Here is a 23,160-nt window from a genome sequence, read left to right as displayed (position 1 = left end):
TTAACAGTTATGACTGCAAGTTTGAATTTTGAGTTAGGAGCCTGTTACAATTGTGCAAGTTTCTGGTAGGCATGGAGGGTCTGATGATTTGACTGCCACTAATATGAGACTGCTTTGTGAACTACTGTTTGTTGGACTTCAAAGAGCTGAATATCATTCAAGACAAGACCTCAATTCAAAGAAGGATTTGGGGGAAGGTGGGAAAAGATGGTGTTAGTTTGTGAGAATGTTGAAATAATTCCCAGGCCCTGATGTAGAGGCTGATGGGTCAGTGGTCAGTGGTCAGTGATACAGGGAGAGGTGAGTCCGTGTTGACCAAGGTCACTTTGGTGTTTGTGTAACCCATTGCGTTCACCTGTGTGTTGATGTAGGGACGATGGTCAGTGGTCAAGGGCTGAATGGTAGTGGAACATGGAGTGAGTGAGTGAGTGTGTGAGCCACTTTCACAGCGGGGGACACCAGAGATGGGTGAGTGAGTGAGTGAGTGAGCCACTTTCACAGCTGGGGACACCAGAGATGGGCTTCCAGGGTTAGAAACTAACAGTTTTTGTCCACTAGTCCTTATGATGATAACTTATTAGCAAAACCCTTAAAATTGGCCAATTTCTACTAGTCCTTAGGATGCCTTTACTTATTGGGCAATTTGGTAAGGACTACAGGACTAGTGACAATTTCTAACGCTGGCTTCGCACATGATACCAATGTCGGAAATCGAACCCGGGTCATTGTTATGACAAGCGAACTCTTTAACCGCTCGGCTACCTGACCGCTCCTGGGTTAGAGAGAGGAAAAGGGTTGTGTTATTGGTAATGTGTATGTGCAGGTCGTTGAGGTGTTGGTGTGGTTGCATGCGTGATTGCGTGCATGGTTGTGTGCGTGCATGGTAGCAAGTATGGTTGCGTGCATGCTTGTGTGTGTGAGAATGTGGGTGTGGATGAGGGTGTGGATAATGTCTTGTGGACAACGGTAGACTGGTAAAAGACAGGGAGAAGAAAAGAAGAATTTGTAACTAAAATACAATTTCTTCTTACGAATAATATGGGAATATATATCGTGGACATAAAACCTGTTATTTTAGCGGGGTGGCTAATAATGGTGACTAAAAAAATTAGAAACTGTCGCTAAGGAAGGATCTTGTTCACATTCCTTCCCAACAAAGGTGTGGGTGCATGAGTGGGTGGTGAGTGGGGGGCAGGGTGTGGGTGTGGGGCAGGGTGTGGGTGTGGGGCAGGGTATGGGTGTGGGTGTGGGGCAGGGTATGGGTGTGGGTGTGGGGCAGGGTGTGGATGTAGGCAGGGTATGGGTGTGGGGCAGGGTGTGGGTATGGGCAGGGTGTGGTTGTTGGGCAGGGTGTGGGCATGGGGCAGGGTGTGGATGTAGGCAGGGTATGGGCGTGGGGCAGGGTGTGGGTATGGGCAGGGTGTGGGTGTGGGGCAGGGTGTGGGTGTGGGCAGGGTGTGGGACAGGGTGTAGGTGTGGGCGTGGGGCAGGGTGTGGGTGTGGACAGGGTGTGGGTGTGGACAGGGTGTGGGCGTGGGGCAGGGTGTGGGTGTGGGTGTGGATGATGAGGAGTGGGCAAGGGCAGAGTGTGGAAGGCAGATAGGGAGAAGAAATGGGAGGTATCATTGGTCAACTGTATGTGCTGATCCATGGGGTGTGGATGTGGCTGTAGATGTAGGGGTGTGTGTCTTTGGGTGTTGGTGGGAGTGTGGATGTGGATGTGAGTGTGCGTTGATGTAGGTGTGGATGATGGCTTGCCAGGGAGAATAGAAGGATGGTTTTTTAATTGGTCAGCTGTTGTGGTCTTTGAGGTCAGAGTGTGTGTATGGATGATGGGTTGTGGACAAGGGCTGACAAAACACTTGAAGGCAGGGATAGGTAAGATTACTGGTCAACTATATGCGCATATCAATCAAAATAAGTTTTGGAGAGTCAAAAAAAATATCCACTTCAAAGACTAAATGTTAGTCTAACATACCTGGAAGTCGCAAGGAAAGGGATGTACGGAGTGAGTGAGTGAGTTGGGTGTAACTTCGCTTTTGACAGTATTCCAGTTATATCACGGCTTGACAGCTTAGTGGGAGGAAAGCCCGAAGTGATGCAGGTCTCAGATGTTTACCCCTCGGTGAAACCCACAAGCATGGTGCTGACAAACCTAGAAACATAATCGGGGCGAACCGGATTCGGAGCTGCCATATGTCAGCCATACTGTGAATATGAGGAGGAGGTAGATTGGACATTGGTCAGCAGGGATACTTGATGTAAACCTGATGGTCATCCAGGCAGGAGGCTGTTGAACCTCTGGTCAAGGAGACCATTGCAAGAGGTCAACTGACTGAGGAGGAGACGGTTGTCTAATTGCCTGGGGGGACGGTCAAACATCTGTCATTCTAGCTGTATGGTATTGGGCATCAAGGTGCTTTGTGCTTTGATATCTTGCCTGAGGACTAAAGAAATGTCTTGGTTCATATTACAGTTGGGGGTTCACTGGTTGGGAGAAGTAGATATCCTGTAAGCCAGTATGGTGGCTGTATGTTACATGTAACATGTTTTGTAAGACTATAATCTGTAGGAGATGGTGCTTTGAGACATATGATGGTGATGGACTGGAGTTGAACATACATGTGTTAGGTGCATGCTATTCATGTTTGTGGATGTCACGGTGTAACAAATAGAACTTGTCTGATTCAGTACACCATGAATGTAACAGTGATTATAACAATCATACCATTGGATTTATTGTTGTAAGGTAATGAAGCTTTCAGAAGATAAGACAGTCAACTAGGTTATCTTCAGTAAGTCAGTCAGGCAGTCTCTCTCTCTCTTTCTCTCTCTTTTCTCTCTTCTTCCTCTTCTCTCTCTTCTCTCTCTTTTCATCTTTCTCTCACTTTTCATCTTTTTCTCTTCTCTTGCCTCTTTTCTTTAAATTATTATTATTATTTGTATCAACAGTGTTAGAAATTGGCACTAGTCCTATAGTCTGGGTGGTCAGGTAGCCGAGTGGTTAATGCGTTCGCTGATCATGCCGAAGACCCGGGTTCGATTCCCAACGTGGGTACAATGTGTGAAGCCCATTTCTGGTGTGCACCGCCGTGATATTGCAGGCTTATTGCTAAAACCATACTCACTCACTCACTCTTGCTCTTTCCTCTGTCTTTCTTCTCTCCCTGGTTTCTCTTCTACCTCGTTTTTCTTCTTTCTCCCTCCCTCACTCATTCCATCACTCACTCACTCACTCACTCACTCACTCACTCACTCACTCACTCTCAAACACAAACACACTAAAAACACAACCACATGCTCATAATATTGCAAAGCATAATCTAAAATTTTTACATGATGAAAATTCATCCCACCCTGGACACTTAATACATACAAAACAATAACTAGTATACAACAACAGCAGTACATTAATTCTCTGGTTAAGCCATGGCACCTTCTCATCATTGTTGGCTATCCAGTGATATGTCAGACTGTCCATGTGATGTAAGTCGGTGTAACTGCTTGTCACACAGTGAGAGCCCTTGACAAATGATCAATTACACTCCTCCCTGACAATGCATTACATAACCAGGCTGTCCTTTGTGGTGATGTTGTACATTTCACTGTCGCTATGTACCTTGGATAGAGATCAGTGAGATTCTGCCTTGTTATCAGATCTTACACATGCTGTAGATAAGGACATATCTTTTAAGTTGCTTTACGAGAGAGAAGCTGTCTGGACTTACATTTAGAATCCTGTTTTGATTTTTGAGTTAAAATGCGTACTTAAATCAGCCGAGCTTATTATACAGAAGGACATTTTGCTAAAGGCTTTGGACAAGTGGTTAACGTGGTAGACTGGTTTGATAGAAAACATGTAATCTCAGATCTACAAATTGGCTTTACTTGAACTGTGGAGGTGTAAGGTGTTATTGACAGCGACTTGGAACAGGCCTGGACTGTCGGGTGATACCATCCATGTTTCTCATGGGTTTGGAGACTTGACCCTTGAACTGACTTGGGAAATTGACAAGCTAGTGAAATATACACAGGCACAAAGTCTACAGGTAGACTGTCTGGGGAAGCAAGTATCTGGCCATTACCTTCGTTAGCGACGTTGCTGTGTGGAAATAGATGTCAATCTGTATCATAAAGTGCAAAGGGGACAACAAGGAATCACGATATTGACAGCTTACTGACTGAAATTGACAACCATGAGGTGTGGGATTTTAAAGAGAATTTGAAATGAGTGCCTCGGAGAGAAGACAGGAATACTCCTGGATTAATGGTGTTTGAAACGTAGCAGATAACATTTTGTTGCTGAAAGGTTGTTGCTATCAGATTTAAACTTGTGAAAAATGTGTTTATAATGAAAAAAAGGATTTGAATGTTTTTTGATATACTAACTCAAAAAAGATAAGTTATGCTGAGACTGACACTGTATCATACGTGACACTATATAAGTCGGTGACCCAGAGAGAAACTTTTCAGTGCCGTAAGAAATATGTAAATATCATGAATAACAAGCGACAGAGATGTTTAGGTGATGTATGTATCTCAGAGAGGTTGTAATCTGTCAAGCAAAGAGAAACGACATAGAATAGACGGAGACTTAATAACCTGTTCGGACGGCAATAACCCGTGCATTGTGAATAAGATTGACAGAAACTCTTCAAGAAGAATCACCACTCTCCGTTGTATCTGACGTTCATCTTGTATTGTCTAAGACATCACCTTTGTTAGAAAGAGATTCGAGAGCTGTTATTCATGGACGTGAATCCTATCATCACAATCAGAGCATGAGACGGATTTCATGGTGCAATTAAACAGCCTTTCTCAAAGGTTTTGGACCTCAAAAGAAACGTGGCTTTGTCAGCCTCTTCTTATACTTACCTGTGCACCTACCTGAGTTGGATTCATTGTGATGGGACATAATACAGAGATGTGATTTTGTAAATATTTTCTCCAAAGTGACCCAGTTTTTATGTTCAGTTGGAACACAGACAACAGAATTGTATGGTGGATCTTATATCACGGATTTAAATTCCTGCTGTGAATTTGAGACGACCAGGATTTTTCTGGAAGGGTGAATGTTTTGTGAAGGACTGGTGTTTATGTTTGATCCGTTATTTCATTGACGAGGAGGCTTTGCATGGGGCCATCTTTCTTACGATCATTAAGTAGGAAAGTGCTTTCAATGTGTGTTGTACCGACTGGACCACACTGAGATATTTTGACTCCAGGATAGTGCTATCTACAAGAGATTTCAGAAATTACGAAGACCGTCTTGGATTTGAAACCCAGATTCAAACTTCAAAGGAGAGAACAGAGAAAGTATGAACGGACGTGACATTTGAGTATGTGGAGGAGAAGGGAAACTTAAAGTTCAAGTTTGGCAGGGTAGGTTTGTTGCTCAAATTTGAACAGACCAGTTATCTGACTCAAGGTGCAGAAAGTGTCATTGAATTACATCGTTACAGACTCTAACATGGCGAGAAAAAAGTGGAATGGGCGCTTTGAGAAACTTTAAAAATATCCATTTGTCCCATTGACATTGAACTCTTGACATTGCCCTGCATTTTTTTTTTAAATCAGAGGCAAAGATTTGCAGTGTTGATTATGTGGGAACATGATACTATGTGCCATTTTACTTGGATGTGATTGTGGGTTTAGGTATGACTGATTGAACTTAAGTAACTGACTTACTTACATCAAACAAGAAACAGTAGGAGATTAAGGGATTGCTAATAAACAGGATGGCCTTAGTAGAGGATTATGAGTGAGTGTTAGAAGTGATTTCACCATTATTACTTCCACACAAGGTCGGGACACCTCACTGAATGTTCAGCCTCTGATTGGCCCAGCCTTGTGAAAGTGCAGACACTTTGGATTGACTGTTTTGGAGCAAGTGTTTGGGATATTGTGTATTTCTGATGTGGAAAACATTATTTCATGTTTTAAAAAAAACTTGCTTATCTTTGAGTGTTCATTTCAGTTTTGACATGTGTCAATGAAACTTAAAGAACAAAGACGTTTTGACTGGATTTCTATTGTGGATATTCAAGATTGAGAAGTGATTGAAGTGGTTTTTGTTAGCTTGAAATTTGAGGATTCTGGGTCCTTGTTTGACAAATTTTATGAGATCTTGTTAGGGTGAAAGGAAATATGTGAGATAAAGCATCAGAAAAAAACCTTGACAGAAATAATCAAAGAAGTTTACATTGCATGTAAATACTTGATTGACATATCGTATGACTGATCAGATTGTCAATGAACAAAATCACAAGAGTGAAATTGACGACAATCATGTTACTTTCGTTAAAGATTTACCACACGGGGTAGGACTTTGTGTATGGAGGACCACGCATGGGAAAACAGAGGTGAATGTTTTTAATCTTTACCTTGTTGAAAAGGGAAGTTATGACCAAGAAAATTCTTGTGGAGATATTCAAAACTTGGCAGTTGTGCCAGGTGTAAGGAGAGCCTGCTCGTCACCTCGCATGCCCCCAACCACATCCAGCTCACCTCCGCAAACACTGAATACCTGAGGAGTAGGCAGGCTTGTATCAGTGATCGCTGCGGTCACGGCAGGATTACGCTGAAGTAATTTTCTATCCTTTATTTGTGCAAACATCAGGGGGCTCTGTGATAGCCAAGATAAAATTCCTTTGCGAGAGGGACAGTGTCTTTCTGCCTACAGCATGATGTGCCATCACTGGCTACAACCAACGTTACCTGTGATGCAAACGGATACATTGGACTCTCATGGGACATGGCTTGAGAGGAGACTCTTTCTTTAACATACAGTGAAATGGACGCTGCCTGCTTGATATTTACGACATACTTGTGATATGTACGAGTGTGGATTTCGGTGGGTGCAGCTTGTCATTGTTATTAGCGGGGTGGTACCTGACCAGGAGTGACAGTGGATATAAACACATGTCAGATTGCACGTCAGTTATTTTCTCCGGAGTTGAATTTACCTTGGTGAAATATTTTACATTCCATGACAGTTTCTTGTTCATTTTAACCGAAAAGGTGACAGATGGGACAAGATGACTGACAACTGACTGTAATATAACGAGAATATTTTAGTGTTTGTGTCTAGTCACTAGGCTGTGGATTTTTTACTGTAATATGACAGAAAACTGGTTGTAACTTGACTCCCACTTTGAAATCACCACTGCTGGGGCTTGTAACGTCCTCGTCTGTCATTCAAGGTGTTTATGAAATTGACAAGAAATGTACCAGTGGTAAATTTTACGAAAATTTATGTGAATTTATTGGAATAACCTGGTTGAAATTAATATGATTTCAAAAAGAATCCATTTCAAGGTGTGCTGGGTCTTGTAATACAAAATCTACAGACAGATTTTATCAAGAGATGCCATGCTTCACTGGGTAGCTGATAGCTGATAGCAAGTTGTTTCTCTGTAGAGCTCACACATGCTCAGGATTTGTTAACAAACATGGTGGAAGGAAGGCAATATATTCTGAATTAGGATCACTGTGTTTGTGTTACGAAGTTCCTCGTCTCCAAGTCACGTAAGTTGATAACAAGTTAGTAACGAGAAGGGGACAGAACTTGTTTGTTTTTTGTATTACCGGTAATCAAGTGTCGTTTGAGATAAACTAATTACCATGTCTGGAGATTTGGTAACAATTTCTGAATTTTCTCGAGACGATATGCTTGATTCGAGGCAGAAAAGTCGGACCCCGTCACAAAGGTCAAGGACAAATGGATTTGATGAGCACGAACTTGACATGGAGGTACACAGTGCCGATTGTCATCGGAAACAAAGTGGGAGATTGGAAGAAGATCGTTCACAGACCCCCGTGTCATGTGGACGTAACGACCGTTCGGCTACTCCTAATCTGAGTGGAGGTAAACCATCACGAAAAAGTAGTTCCGGATCCTCACAAACAGATTCATCCCCTGTTGGTAAAAGTAGTGAAGCGTCTATGAGACTTAAAGGTGGAAAGACGATATTATTTGAAAACGAACCAGAACAGCTTAAACTTGGTTGTAATCACTGTTCTCGGTTACGGCGCTCTGAGGTTTTCGAGGAAGAGTTTTGCAGTCAGGGACCTCGTGTGAGACGCAGTGAAAGTGGAAATGACCTGAGTTACGAATTTTCACCGCGAGCTCGTGTTCCGAGTGAGGATTTGGATAGCCCTACAAGAAACCCCAGAAAAATATCTGGGGCTGATTCCCCATCCAAGACAAATGTAAGAAGAGTCAGCAGTGGTGGGTCTGTTAACATGGATCGGTCTACGCCTCAGACAAAAAATGTTCGACGGACATCCAGTGGCGCTAACGTTGAAAGAAATTCCTCTTCTAAGCAAAGAGTGCAGCGCAGCAGCAGCAGTGGGGATAGACATCGTGAATATGGTGCATTACATACTGCGTCTCGCGTTCGCAGATCGGAAAGTGGGACAAGCATCAATTTAGAACAAGGCCGACCTCCATCTCGTAATTCAGACTCCCGACCCCCTTCCCGAAACTCAGACAGACCACCTTCACGGGTCTCGGATAGACCGCCTTCACGCAATATGGATAGACCTCCTTCCCGAAATATGGATAGACCGCCTTCCCGAAATATGGATAGACCGCCTTCCCGAAATGCTGACCGACCTCCATCAAGAAACATAGAAAGACCTCATTCGCGGAACTCATTTTATCGCAGCGACAGCAACAGAAGTATTAACTCCGATTTTGGAGGGTCAAGGTCACAACAGTCTGGTCAAGAGGAAGGTTTATTTCGCAGAAGTGAAAGCAACAGGAGTATTAATTCTGATTATGGTGGAAATTCCCGTTCTCGTGGATATGCTTTGTTTGGAGACAGTGCATCAGATCAGTCGTTACACAAAAATAGTTCCCGAGTTCGGAGGAGCACTAGTGGGAGTAACCTACATACGAACCTCCATAGTTCTCGGAAAAAGAGTGATGGTTACCAAAGGACAAGTGTTGGTCAAAATCATTCACCCAAACAACCTCTGATTTTAAGATGTGCTTCTCGGGACGGATCGATTAGTTTAGACTCAGGAAACTTACTGCAACGGTCACCTAGTGGATATGAATTTGAAAGTCTTGCGGATGCTTTTGCTCGAAGGAAAAGGGAATTACTTGCTGCCGCACATAAGAAGTCGATAACGGTAAGTGGAAAAGCACACTTCATTACAACCCTTTTCTTTGGAAGATGGTAAAAAAGGAACAATACTATTCTTGATACAACACATGTTCTGGATTCATATTGTTATGCTAGGCTTTAAGGGATGTGGGTAGCCAAGTGGTCAAAGCACAACAAATGGCTGTGTGAGTTACTTCCCTTAGTGATGCCAGGATCTTAGATTGCCTTAATGTCGAAATCTTATACTTGGCTTAAAGAGATATGAATAGCCCAGTGGTCTAAGCACAATTGGTTGTGCAGAGTTGCTTCCCTTAGTCATGCAGGATTCCAAATTTACCCTGAGTATGATCCTTGATCTATCAGCACCATACCTGTGCTCATGGGTCGATAACCAGCACCATGGCTGTAACGACTGTTCAAATTGTCTTTAGACTGAACCCACTTTCTCAAATCGGGCCGAGCAGGAGTTTAATTACTTATCTAAGCAATGTTTGTGAATAAAGGCACAACAATTAATTAATTCCTATATCAACAAACATCTTCAAAACAGGTGTCTCATGGATTTATACGCCTCTAATCATCAGTTTGGATCACCAGCAGTGACAGACTCAGCTATTCTTGGGCGTATTAAAGCGGCAACCCTGTACTGTATGATTATGAATTTCATACTCCCTTGAATATAGGTCACATGACATTTACGACCAGTTTTTTAAGTGGTGGTATTCAGGTGTCAAGTTTACCCTGACCAGCCTGTTTTAGAGTGTATCTCAAACATGTTAGACTTACCTCAAACTGAAAAATGGCTTTTATGGAAGGAAATATGACATTTATTATCTGACTAGCGGTACCTGGATATATGAAGATTATCATGAATACTGGCGATGCCTATTAATCTTGATGTATGGCCACGATAACAAGTTGGTTGCCTCAGAAAGATGACATTATGATTGTCTTGAAGCTGTGAAGCTTTTGGAAAGTGTTTTCATTGGATTTTTATGTACAGATATAAAAATGTTAGTTTTAGGATAATGTGGCAGACAGGTTTTTATGAGTTTTTTTCAGCTTAGTTTTTTTATGATTACCTTTAGGTTCTTTTATGATCATGTTTTGTGTTACATGTTGATATTCAGTGACAGTTGTTGTAGTGAGTGAGTGAGTTAAAATCACATCGGCAATATCACAGCCATATTGTGACGAGCGTTGTAGAATCTCATCGTCATTGTCAGCAGCGCTATTTTAGTATCAGAATGATCAGTTTTTTCTGTTACAAGAATACAAAGGATTGTAGGGGCGGTCGGGTAGCCTAGTGGTTAAAGCGTTCGCTCGTCACGCCGAAGACCCGGGTTCATGGGTGCAATGTGTGAAGCCCATTTCTGGTGTCCCCCGCCGTGATATTGCTGGAAAATTCCTAAAAGCGGCGTAAAACCATACTCACTCACTTTCACTCACAAAGGATTGTGTACATATCTTGATTAAGATCAAAGTTATCTTAAAATAAATGATTTTGTGACACAGCTCAGAGTGTAGGCAGTAAGGGAACCCATGAGAGGAACCTTAAGCCTTTTGATTTCTGCTTTAGATGGGAATGAGAGAGAGTAATGCTTGAGCTGAGACTAAAATGGGGCTGATTGTAAGATATTAATTATATTGTCTTAGTGTTTTATTATACTAAGGGTCTGTAGAAGAGACTATTTCTACTTTTCAATTTCCCCCCATAATTATCCCCCGCCAAACAAAGTCCGTCACGTTTTGTTTCCGGAGCATAACTCAGAAACCTTTTTTTTTTTTCATGGAACTTTGCAGGCCTGTCAAGTACATGCTGAACTGGTGCCTTTTGCTATTTAGAAATTTTAGAAATTTTTATTTTTTACGTTTCCATGGCAACAAGATGGACTTAGGTTCTGTGAGGGTAGGGATCGTTTCCGGAGCATAACTCAGAAACCGTTCGATATTTTTTCATGAAACTTTCCAGGCCTGTCAAGTACATGCTGAACTGGTGCCTTTTGCTATTTAGAAATTTTAGAAATTTTTATTTTTTACCTTTCCATGGCAACAACTCTTCTTTTCTTAACAATTTCCATGACAAGTTCCACCTCGGTTAAAAAAGGTTAGGGTTTGTTTAGATTTAATTATGTCATAAATTCTGCAACAGGGGCGGGGGATATAGCCACATTAGTGGCAAACTCTTGTTTTATTTTGTAATAGGGATACGTTTTTGAAGGTTAAACCCATTTCTTTCAGACATCGTACAAAGAAATATATAGGAAGGCGTCTCAATCATTGTTTTACAAATTAAAAAATAACTCTTGCTGCTGTTGTCCTTGTGCACAAGCTATCACAGAAACAACACTGGCATCCATGAGGGTATTTACACTGTCAACACGTCTATAACACTGCCCAGGTGTCATTCTCACCTTCCTTGTTAATTCAACTTTAACTGATATTCACAATGTTGAAAGAACAACTTTAACTGTCGCTCAGGTTGAATAGATCATGGAAAATGTGTGTACTGTCAACACAAATGTGAGTCAATTTCATCCTATTTGTTAGATTGAATTTTTACTGAAATTTAAGATGTTTAAAGAACTGTAGCTGTTACGGAGCTAATGACAGATCCACAATGAAAACTATGTACACTGTTAAAACAAATATGAGTGAATTTCACCCTATTTGTTAGTTTAAACTTTAACTGAAATTTAAGGTGTTTAAAGAATTGTAGCCATTACCGTGGCCTGAGGTATGGGTGGCCCAGTCCTCGAAGGTGCTGTTTGTGCAGAGTTGCATCCCTTGGACACACCAGGACCCAATGATCATGGGTTCGAATCTTAGTTCGCCTGGTTATGCTTCTAGTTTTGTGTGATATAACTGGAATACTCAAAGTGGCGTTAAGGCTCGCTCGCTCGCTCACTCACTCACTCACTCACTCACTCACTGTTACCATGCCAAAATGAAAACTGGGAACACAGGTATCTAAACTGACCATAATAAAAGCCAATTTCATCCTAGTTGTTAATTTCAACTTTTAAGAAATTGACGATGTTTGGACATTGATAACCAGGGTTGATACAAAAGTTATGTTCATCCTGTTATCACAGGCACAACACCAAAGGGAAGTAATTGCAGTGAGTGGAATGTTTATGGCTAGTAATGGTCAGGTATAGGCTGGTAACTTGGTCATTTTGATCCCTTTGATGTAAGTGGACATACTGGTCAGAGATATCAGTGATTAGTTAGCTGTGGGATATGTTTATGAGTTTGTACATATCAATCACGCTGATTGCTCTTACAGCCTTTGAGCGGGTATTACAGATTAATTATACCCTAATCTGAGGAGGGACACTATTACATGTTAGTCTTTCTTGTGACTTCCTTTGATGGTATTATATATGATGTAGATCTCTGTGTGTGGCGATTGGGCACATGGAGTCGTTATTCTCCCCACAACAACCGACTCTGGGGATGATATAGAAACAAGTTCTGCTAGTACTCTAGGTTTTGTTTCCAGAGTGTAGTAAACAAAAAGGGTTATGTTATTCATGAATTATTATTATTATTTTTTATATATTTTTTTTAGGTTTCAGGAATGTATACATAACCTCAGAGAACTGTTGTCTTTTGTTACTAAGCTACCTAACTGCCCCGAGAAGGGTATTAGAAATATAGACTATATTTTGTATGTTCATACACACAGGGAGCGGTCGGGTAGTCCAGTGGTTAAAGCGTTCGCTCATCACGCTGAAGACCCAGCTCTGATTCCCGACATGGGTGCAATGTGTGAAGCCCATTTGTGGAGTTCCCCGCCGTGATATTGCTGGAATATTGCTAAAAGCGGTGTAAAACCAAACTCACTCATTCACTCATACACACATGCATTGCAGATGATATAGATGACATGATCTTCAAATGCTTCCCTTACAGTTACCATATTTTTCTTTCATTGCATGGAACTTGTTAAATTGTTGTCTGATTTCATCATCTTGTATCATTAATCTTACCTTCATATTCTGACTAAATGTAAATCTTTGGCTACGTAAAATGGTAGAAAATGATACTGTATTAAAAAACTGTAATATTTATATATAAGACATTTGTACTTTCAAAAGACAACTTTTACATGTTTGACACAGGACAGACAGTTTCAGGCAAGTGTGTCCATTGTCATTCCAGATATCTAGTCTATATGTCAATTTAGAGACATTCAGGATATTTAATTTTATGTGTTGGCAAAGAAAAATCCCCAAAACTGCGTTGCTTTTGAGGACAATTAAAAGATAAAAAATTGGCAATAAAATGTCAACTAATGAACAAGCTATTGACATACATTAACCAAAAATCACATTAACCAGCCTCTGCTTGGCCAGTTACAAGGGTGTTATCTTCAAATATAGTAAATATGTCTACAACACCATTCAGTTGGTAATTTCATAAACAGTTTATTAGGGACAGAAAAAACTGAAATATCAACCTAATGTTTGCATCATAGCAATTGGTTAACATTATTTATTTGTTGAATTGTGAAGCAATAGGGCCCCTGCTGTGCGAGTTGTAGTTGTGCGACAGCCACTCTAACTGATACTGATAAATGTAAGTTTAGAGAGACCTTTGCTTGGGCGTCCATGCACCATTTACTTTGAATGAGATTGGATGTTCTCAAGGAGGAATATAGGCGTGCAAAGCAGCAACTGTTACTACCGCTCAGATTACAAATAGTAAGGGCTTAGGACATTCTCCTTGCCATAGACCACTGTGGAAGATTCAGGAAAGAGTGAAGATGTTAGGAATAAAACCTTGTTTTTTTACGTGTGTTTCATATTGTTGTTAGGTTTATTGTTGTGTGATTGTTTTTTTCACATTTAGAATTCTGAAATTGTAATGCTGTGAACATTGTGGGTGGTACGGGGTACATTGAGTTATTTTCGGAGATTGTTTGGGTACATTTGCTTTTAGATTTATTTTCAGAAAGTTTTTTGGGTACATTTGCCTTTAGATATATTTTCAGAGAGTTGTGTTTGTTTGCTGTTGATTTAGATGAATCTTGTTTTATGTTATTTGTTCAAGTAGATTGGACATTTTACAGTTTCTTGGTACGATTGTATTTTGGTCTGACCTTGCTCGCAGTGACATGGGATAGAGTTGCGATGGGAAGGATTGGCCTTTTATGGTAAATTTAGGCATGTTTAAATGTTTATGATCTGTCATTTCAGATTTCTTGGTTTTGGGGTTAGCGTGACATAATAGGTTTACTTAAGTTATGACAAGGCACTCACTCACTCACTCACTCACTCAAGATGTAGTTCCTCTTTATGAGGCAGAGATTTCTTGGTTTTGGTTAGCTTGACATAATAGGTTTACTTAAGTGATGATAAGGCACTCACTCACTCACTCACTCACTCACTCACTCAAGATGTAGTTCCTCTTTATGAGGCAGAGATTTCTTGGTTTTGGTTAGCTTGACATAATAGGTTTACTTAAGTGATGATAAGGCACTCACTCACTCACTCACTCACTCACTCACTCACTCACTCACTCACTCACTCAAGATGTAGTTCCTCTTTATGAGGCAGAGATTTCTTGGTTTTGGTTAGCTTGACATAATAGGTTTACTTAAGTGATGATAAGGCACTCACTCACTCACTCACTCACTCACTCACTCACTCACTCACTCACTCAAGATGTAGTTCCTCTTTATGAGGCAGAGTTTCAAAGATAATAAATCCTGTCTGTTTCAGAAAGGGTACCCTGTCATTTTATTACTCTTGAGGTCACATTTTGTGAAGGGCCTAACATCCACACACACATACACCTTACGACGTCTTTTGTTCTGGGGGGGGGGGGTTGGGCCAGTGTGCCTTGAAGGCACATAGATGAAATAGCTCTGTTGTTTTTATGCGTTTCTCTTCATTGTCTCTTGACAGAATTAGTAGCCAAGCCCTCACATCCTGCTATACACTGATAACAGAACAGAAGCAGATTTAACATGAGCCTACAATATCTTGCTGAGAGTTTTCTTTATAGTTTAAAGGTTTTAATCAAACATTCTGTGTCGTTTCACAGTTTTCTAGGTTGTGCAAAATGTGACAGTGCAGTTGACATTTAGAAAGATTTCTAGCATGAACTTTAGGTCTTCATGCCACTTAATCCGAGGGTTACACTTCAGTCTTTGCTGCTCTTTCAGTTTTGTTTGAAACAGTAAGGGGCTTAGCTACACACCTTGCAACATGTCTCGGAAGGGAGTTTGTAACTTCACTTTATTCTTATTTTCCTCAGGGACGGACCATTTGATATTCCATGTTGTGCCCCCTCCCCAAAATAAGTTGTGTACTGGATATGCTTGATGTCCTTGAAAAAAAGGTGTTTTGTGAATTTTAAGTTAATTGTTTGACTCTTCTTATCTCTGAAACAAACCTGAAGCAGTAACCGTAAAAACATATCATGTCTCTGATAAAAATCCCAGCACCCCCTCCCCAAGAATATTTAATGGTGAGTCCCTGTTTTGCATGTGGTTTTCAATTTAGTCTTCTTCATATGTTGTTCAGACAGTTTTTGTTTGACTATAGACAGGAAGGGAATAATACAATCACCTTGCTACATGATGCAGTCACAAGGTAAGGGGGGGCACGGGTGGCCCAGTCGTCTAAGGCGCCGCGATTCGCTGTGCAGATTTGCATCCCTTGGGCACGCCAGAAACCTATGATTGTGGGTTCGAATCCCGGTTCGCCACGATTATGTTTCTAGGTTTGTCAGCACCATACCCGTGCTCGTGGGTTTCACCGAAGTGGTAAACGTCTGAGACCTGCATCATTTGGGGCTTTCCTCCAACATTAAGCTGACACGCCGTGATATAACTGGAATACTGTTAAAAGCGGCGTTATACCCAACTAACTCACTCACTCACAAGGTAAGGGCAGATTGATTGGTTTATTGTCCCCTGCCACAGAGTGGGGCGGGGGATATTGGTTTGGGTGCTGTGCCTACTTGCGTCTGTCCTGAACTTCAGTAGGGATAAATTTTTGCAGAAAATGCTTTTAGGATGACTTTTGCATACAGTAATCTTTAAAGGATAAATATGCTGATTGATTTTCAAAAACCATCATCTAAAATGTATTTTTACATAGTTATGGCCCTTGTTTTAATTGCTAAATTTATACCAATGTGTGGCTGATGGTTTCCTATAGTTATCCTTTTGGTGTATGTGTTGAGTTTTCACACAGTGCTGCTGGTAGGGCAGCGCATGCTTACACTTTCAGCGAACACCAGGTTTCACCACTGATTATCAGTGATTCATTCGTATAATTGTCACTTTTTTGCTTTTTAATCAATGGAATCTGTTTCGTCAGATAATCGAGACTGGTTATTCTCTGGCATGGTGTTATATATTTATAGATCTTGTCCAGCCCATAAATGGAGCATGAGTCTGTGCAATAAAATCTACTTACTACTGATTAGCGGGGCAGCCCAGTCATCTGAGGCCCCACAGAGTTGCATCTCTTGGGCACACTAGAACCTTTATCTAGAGTTTGTGGGTTCGATTCCCGGTTTGCTTGATTATGTTTCTAGGTTTCTCACCACCATATCTGTGGTCGTGGGTTTCACCAAAGTGGTAGTTGTCTGAGACCTGCATTACTTTGGGCCTTCCTCCCACATCAAGCTGACGTGCAATGATATGACTGGAATACTGTTAAAAGGGGGTTAATCCCAACTCACTCACACATAGACTGGGAAGGCAATACTGGCACATTCTTGGTATACCCCCGCCATGCGGCTGGAATATTTGTTTCAGTGGTATCAATTAAATATTTGCCTCTTACATGGAAAAAAATATAATCCTCAATATTTTTCAAGATCAAGATTAAAACATGTTTTGTATCTGCTAAGCAATGTCAAAAGACAAAGAATGTGTAGGCCTTGGAAGATTTATTATCAGGAGCGTTACAAAAAACTTGCATTAATCCAAGTTACACCTTTGTTGTCCTGCTTCTGCCATGGTAATTAAGACTTTTATTTCAGACAATATGGCGCTATGAATCTATGATGCTTTCCATTAATCTTCTAGATTGTTGTAAGAAATGTTAAACCCAGCACAGAAACTTTTCATGGGCGGGCCGAAATGTGTGTCAAAAACGTGAAAGGTGTGTGAATTTATGGGACTATAGGTGTAGGTCAGTGTCATCCTGGATGAGAGTCAAGATCTCTGCCGGCCTAGAGTGGACTCATAGCCCCCTGACCAGAGACTGGAGAAAGTTGGTGGCAAGTGTGAACTCTTGCAGTCTGTGCCAAACACTTTTAATGTCTTCAGCAACCGATGCTTGCCGTAAAAGGCAACTATGCTGGTAAGATTTCGACTAATGGGATCTGTTGGTCTGGCTCACTGACTTGGTTGATGCATGTTATTGTATCCCAATTGAGTGGATTGAGACTCGATTATTTACTGACTGCTGTCATATAGCTGGAATATTGCTGAGTGAAGCATTAAACAACAAATAAACAAACCAAAAAATATAATCGTTTTGTTTAGTAAGGTGAAAGCTGGTCGTCTGGACCTTATAAGTTACCAGCCTTCCGGACAATATTCCGGACAATATTTTTTGGAACATCTGTACGTTATTAATGGTTGTTCAAAACAGTACCTTGTCATGATTTGTTAATCCGGAATGGGAATAAATAAAATATATCCTAGGACCATGTACTCAAAACGTGATAATGTTATCATCTTTATGCATGATCTGCATACTCTAAATGGGATAATGTTATCATGTTTCTGCATCGTCTGCTTACTCTTAACGTGATAGGGGCACTGGTGGCCCAGTCGTCTAAGGCGCCACAATATGCTGTGCAAGTTGCATCCCTTAGGCACGCCAGAAACCTATGATTGTGGGTTTGAATCCCTGTTCGCCCAAAATTATGTTTCTAGGTTTGTCAGCACCATACCCGTGCTCATGGGTTTCACCGAAGTGGTATACGTCTGAGACCTGCATCACTTCGGGCTTTCCTCCCACATTAAGCTGACATGCTGTGATATAACTGGAATAACGTTAAAAGCGGCGTTAATCCAAACTCACTCACTCACTCATAACGTGACAACTATAACGTTTTTATGCATCGTCTGCATACTCTAAACATGATAATGTTATTGTGTTTATGCATCGTCATGAAGACAGCAATGACTAACACCCTGGTTAATGTTCAAGTTGTGTGGAACTGAATGTGTAAGGTTTAATCAGGTTGATGTGTTTTTTATGAGATAAAAGTGGTAAAGATGTGATCAAGTAGATTGCTTCAGCCCCATGGGGATTCTGGGATAGAATTTATCCCCAGCAACCAATGCTGGTTGTAAGAGGCGATTTAATGGCTCAGGTCGTCTGAAGCTCAGTGAGTTGGTTGATGACACATCTTTGTCAGTGTGGGTCATTGCTCACAATATCAATCATTGGATTGCCTGGTTCAGACTTCATTATTTACAGGCTGCCGACATTTAGCTGAAAGGCTGGTTCCAGTGTCCGAAAAAACTGCCTGCAAGCCTGCACGTGGCTGGTAACTTTTCTGTTGGGCTTCATGAAATTTTCTTCCACCTGCCCGACTGTCTGGCAGATATTTTTATGACTTCTTGCGTATTCAGTTTTATCATAGCTCGTAGATTCTTAAGTGATTGTTTTGCATTGTTTCAACTGAATCAAGATGTGATTAGCCTCTTATTTATCGTGATTTTTCAATATAATAATGTCTGAATGCAGGCAGGTAACTTTGAAGATGGGCAGGCAACACTTATGGGTTATCCGCCCGATTGTCTTGTTGGGTTTAAAATTATTTCAAACACTAACTGCTTCAAGATTTTTTCTTTTCTGGTGAAGTAATCAGCCTTATGTTTTGTTCTCATCGAACAGACTGCTTCAGATTTCCCTTCTCTTGAAGTAATCATATTGCTTTAGGGTTCTTGAAATAGGAGAGAGACATAACTGCTTGACCTTAAACCCATACAGGGTTCACTCTAGGAATTTTCTGACATAGGATGACTGTTACAGCACAATGTTAAAATTCCCCATTGCATTTAAAAGTGGGCCTTTTTTTCAAATTTAGGGGCCAAAAGTACAAGGCCCCATCCTAGAATTATCCTTACCCATATCCCACCAGTGGAGATGTGGTTATGCATGACGGTCAAGGATGTCGATTTCTTCTCTAAATTTCCCTGCTGGAGGGCTGATGAATGAATGATGGGAACCATCTTTAGCCTATGAATGGAACTGTAGCCAGTATAGAAATAGCAACTTAAGATGAGCAGATAGACTTGACTCAGTCATGTTTCCGTGTCTGAAGGGTGTCTCCAAGTCACCCGTATTATGTCATGTTTTAAGGATATTATATTCATGTTCACTTTTGACAACGCACAAAATGTTTTGCGTCCAAGGACACGGGTATTTCCATATTGCTTAATGTTTAAAGCCTGGTTACCCATTAATTATACCTGAACAGATGTTTTTCTCGACTTGTGCAAACACCCTGGGTCTTTTGGGAGGAAAATGTGAAGCAGACCTCGAAAATAAATTATGCAATGTCCTTGGAGTCTCAAGACTCTCCGAACAAACTGGATACTGTGTGCTTCAAGTCCAAAGACTCTCGGTTGACATGTTTGAAATTTGCCAGTATGATTACATAACAGAGTTACTTCATGGTCTTTGTACAATGGCACTGTGGCATTGGGGGAAGTGGGTGACAGACGACGTGTTGATGCAGTGGGTACCTTTCCTGTAGACATGGATGTGAGGAAGGTGGGTGGAAAATGTTAGCTTTTAGTTCTCCTGGCAGAAAACAGATGTCATACTTACACTGTCACTCAGACGCAGACACACACTCACAGACAATCCCATGGATGGATGGATGGATGGATGGATGGAAGGGGAGGGAGGGGGGATGGATGGAGGGATGGATGTAGGGAAGGAAGGAGGGATGGAAGGAGGGATGGATGGATGGAGGGAAGGAGGGATAGATAGAGGTAGGGGAAGAGGGAGGAAGGGAGGGAGGGGGAAGGGATGGATGGATGGATGGAGCCCCAAATATATTTCAGTCTCACTGTATCAGAATATGATATTGACAAAAAGATTCTGATAAGATTGTGTATTGGTTTGTTAAAAGAGTGTAAAGAATGTACTGTCTGTTGTGCTAAATCATACATTTATAAATTCCGGTCAAGTCACTGACCTGCATAGAATACATCCCATTTGTACAAATATTCTGATTATTTCTGTGAAAGAGACAACGTGTATTTTTGTTGTTGGTTGATTCATTGTTTAACGCTGCTCTCAGCAATATTCCAGCTATATGACGGCGGTCCATAAATAATCAAGTCTGGACCAGACAATCCAGTGATTGATATCATGAGCATCAATCCATGCAATTGGGATCGATGACATGCATGAACCAAGTCAGAGAGCCTGACCACCCGATCCCATCAGTCGCCTCTTACGACAAGCATAGTCACTTTTTACGGTAAGCATGGGTTGCTGAAGACCTATTCTACACCGGATCTTCACGGGTCTGTTGTTGAGACATAATTAAATTAAATATGAAACAGTATGGAATTCTTTCCAGTAAGGTTATTGAGTTCCTATTCCAAGTTGCACTAATGGGTAGTTCCATTCAATGAAGCTCAGTCCATTTCTATTTGAGACAAATCTAATTTGCCCAATTCAATTTCATCCCTGCAAGTTAGAGTTCCTGCGATTGTTTCATTTCCTTTGTCTAGTTTCCAAGTTTGGATGTCATAATCCATTCTGGTGAACTTTCCAGTACCACAGCACATTTAATTCACTTTCATCTGTCAAAAGTTGGATCAAATTCCTTAACATAAAAACTGAACATAAAGCTTGCCTCTGAATCCATCCAATGGGCTATAAGGCGATACTTTATTCTTCTTTTGTTTATGGATTCAACTGACGAGAGTTGGACACCACGACCATAAAACATAATAAAAATAGTTAAGAGTTGTTTTTATTTCCTTATCGGCGTCATCTTTGATTATTTAGGAATGACACAGTCAAGAAAATCATACAAATTACTATAATTTTTTTATAACCATTGATCAAATGCTGTGATGTCTCATGCCATTGCAGCCTTGATTTTAAAAGCTAAGTTCTAAATATATATAATTTCTTTTATTTTGCTAGTATCATGAATATTTTTTGGAATATTTTTTAATGAAATAGTGTGCTCAGTCTTCATTACAAAAAAAATATCCCCAAAAATATTCATGATCCATAACTTTTTCATGAATATTTTTTGGAATATTTTTATTATAATTGTGAGCTTATTCTACACGAAGCAAAAATATCCCCCCAAATATTCATGATCCATAACTTGTTCATGAATATTTTTTGGAATGTTTTTATGAAATTGTGAGCTTTTTCTTCACTACACAAAAATATCCCCCCAACTATTCATGATCCATAACTTTTAATGTTCAGTATATCTGAAGATTATTTAATATAAAAGTGTGGTCTAAAAACGCAGTTCTCAGTGTGAGGTTATGAAGTTAATTTCATTTTGAGGCTATTTTGAAATTCCATGAAAGTCCCAGTTGAATAATTTGTGTAATTAATCAGCATGGCCAGTTATGTGTGTTGCTAGACAGAGGGTGTGTTGATGGTGCTGGATGTTAGGGCAGCTGCACTCTCTCAGTGTCAAACCCCCATCATTTCAACAATTGATTTTCATAATCAGACATTGTGTCCAGTCGGAGGGGTTGGAACGACAGCCATCACTTCCGTTCATTTCTTGGCTGTTTAGGATGGTTGTCTGGGTATTTATGATTCGTGTTGATTTTGTGTCTGTTTCACATCATGGCGTTTCTTGAAGTTTTTATGTATGTATTGTTCCTTGTGTATTGACTCTGAGTGTATTTGGTTTCAATCGTTTATGAATATTCATGTCTTGGAAATGTGACTGATGCTGGTCTAAATATTTGTGAGCTTTCAGAGGTTGGAAATTGACACGAGCTCCTAGGAGTCAGTTAATGTCTAATGTTTTTGCTAGGATAAGAGCCAATTGTCAGGTTTTTAGGTATATTGTTATAAATACGTGATAGCACGATTTAAGTTAGAAAACTTTTCAGGTTATTTTGTATCCATGGTATTGTTCTGTAGACATTGTGTGGCTGAAATGATAAGATGAACATTTAGTGTGAGCTCAATATGAATGAGTGAGTATAATCGTTTTACACTACTTTTAGCAATAATCCAGCTTTAACGATGGTAACACCAGAAATGGGCTTCACACATTGTACCCATGTGGGAATTGAACCCGGATCTTCGGCGTGACAAACAAACACTTTAACCACTAGACTACCCCTACGCCCCTAACTCACTATGAGAGAAAATAACATTATTTGTGGCACTGCAAGTGTCATGCCATTCTTTTGATGATGTTAAACTTGAGTCCAATTATGACAGCTGTTACGTCAAGTCAGCTTTTCATGGTATTTTGACAAAATTCAAGAAAATATTTTTTGAAACTATTTGATTTAATTGTTGGCAGTACAGGATTTTACAGTTGGCTGAAATGGGAGAGTGTGTGACCTCGCTGATTGTGTGTGATGGGGTCCAGATAGTGTTGATTGTTCATCATGACATCAACCACTAGGAGAGTAACGATGGATATCCGACTATCAGTGTATTGCAATTGTTTGCCCTACGATTGTACTATATCAGGTGGAATTATGAAAATCATTGCTGTTGTCGATAATGTGCATAACAATCTATAGCTTTAATAGTCATTATTTGTTATAAATAAAACATAAATTATGTGTTTGAAAGTTCATTACAGTCAGGCTTCAATCCTGTCTTGTGATTAACAAGGATTACAACTTCAGATGAGTTACCTCCCTTTGGTTCAAGTAGAGGGGAATGGCCGACTTTGACATTGTCGGCAATACTTTATTTGTTTCGATTATATTGTTTAATGTAATTATCAAGCCCTGAAGTTGGTTTAATACTATCTCATAGTCTTCAGCAACTCATGCTTGCTGTAAAATGCGACTATGCTTGCTGTAAGAGGCGAC

The 23,160-nt window shown here is 40.5% G+C and overlaps 1 protein-coding gene across 3 annotated transcripts in view; it reads left to right on the top strand.

Annotated features, from left to right (window-relative positions):
• The window catches only part of LOC139456221 (unconventional myosin-XVIIIa-like), a 153,069-nt gene that overhangs the window by 54,544 nt on the left and 75,365 nt on the right, over positions 1 to 23,160 (top strand). For 2 of the 3 annotated variants that reach the window (XM_071237804.1, XM_071237805.1), the window contains exon 1: positions 7,264 to 9,138. The exons of the other annotated variant lie outside the window; for it this stretch is intronic. In XM_071237804.1, coding sequence (XP_071093905.1) covers positions 7,624 to 9,138 — 1,515 coding nt within the window. In that variant the 5' untranslated portion in view covers positions 7,264 to 7,623. Of the gene's footprint in view, positions 1 to 7,263; positions 9,139 to 23,160 lie in introns of those variants that run through there. 3 annotated transcript variants of the gene reach the window in all.

The sequence above is a fragment of the Haliotis cracherodii genome, unplaced genomic scaffold (genome assembly GCF_022045235.1).
Source record: "Haliotis cracherodii isolate W230 unplaced genomic scaffold, xgHalCrac1.p SCAF_11, whole genome shotgun sequence".
Taxonomy (NCBI): Eukaryota; Metazoa; Mollusca; class Gastropoda; order Lepetellida; family Haliotidae; genus Haliotis; species Haliotis cracherodii.
This window is presented reverse-complemented; position numbering and strand designations above follow the sequence as displayed.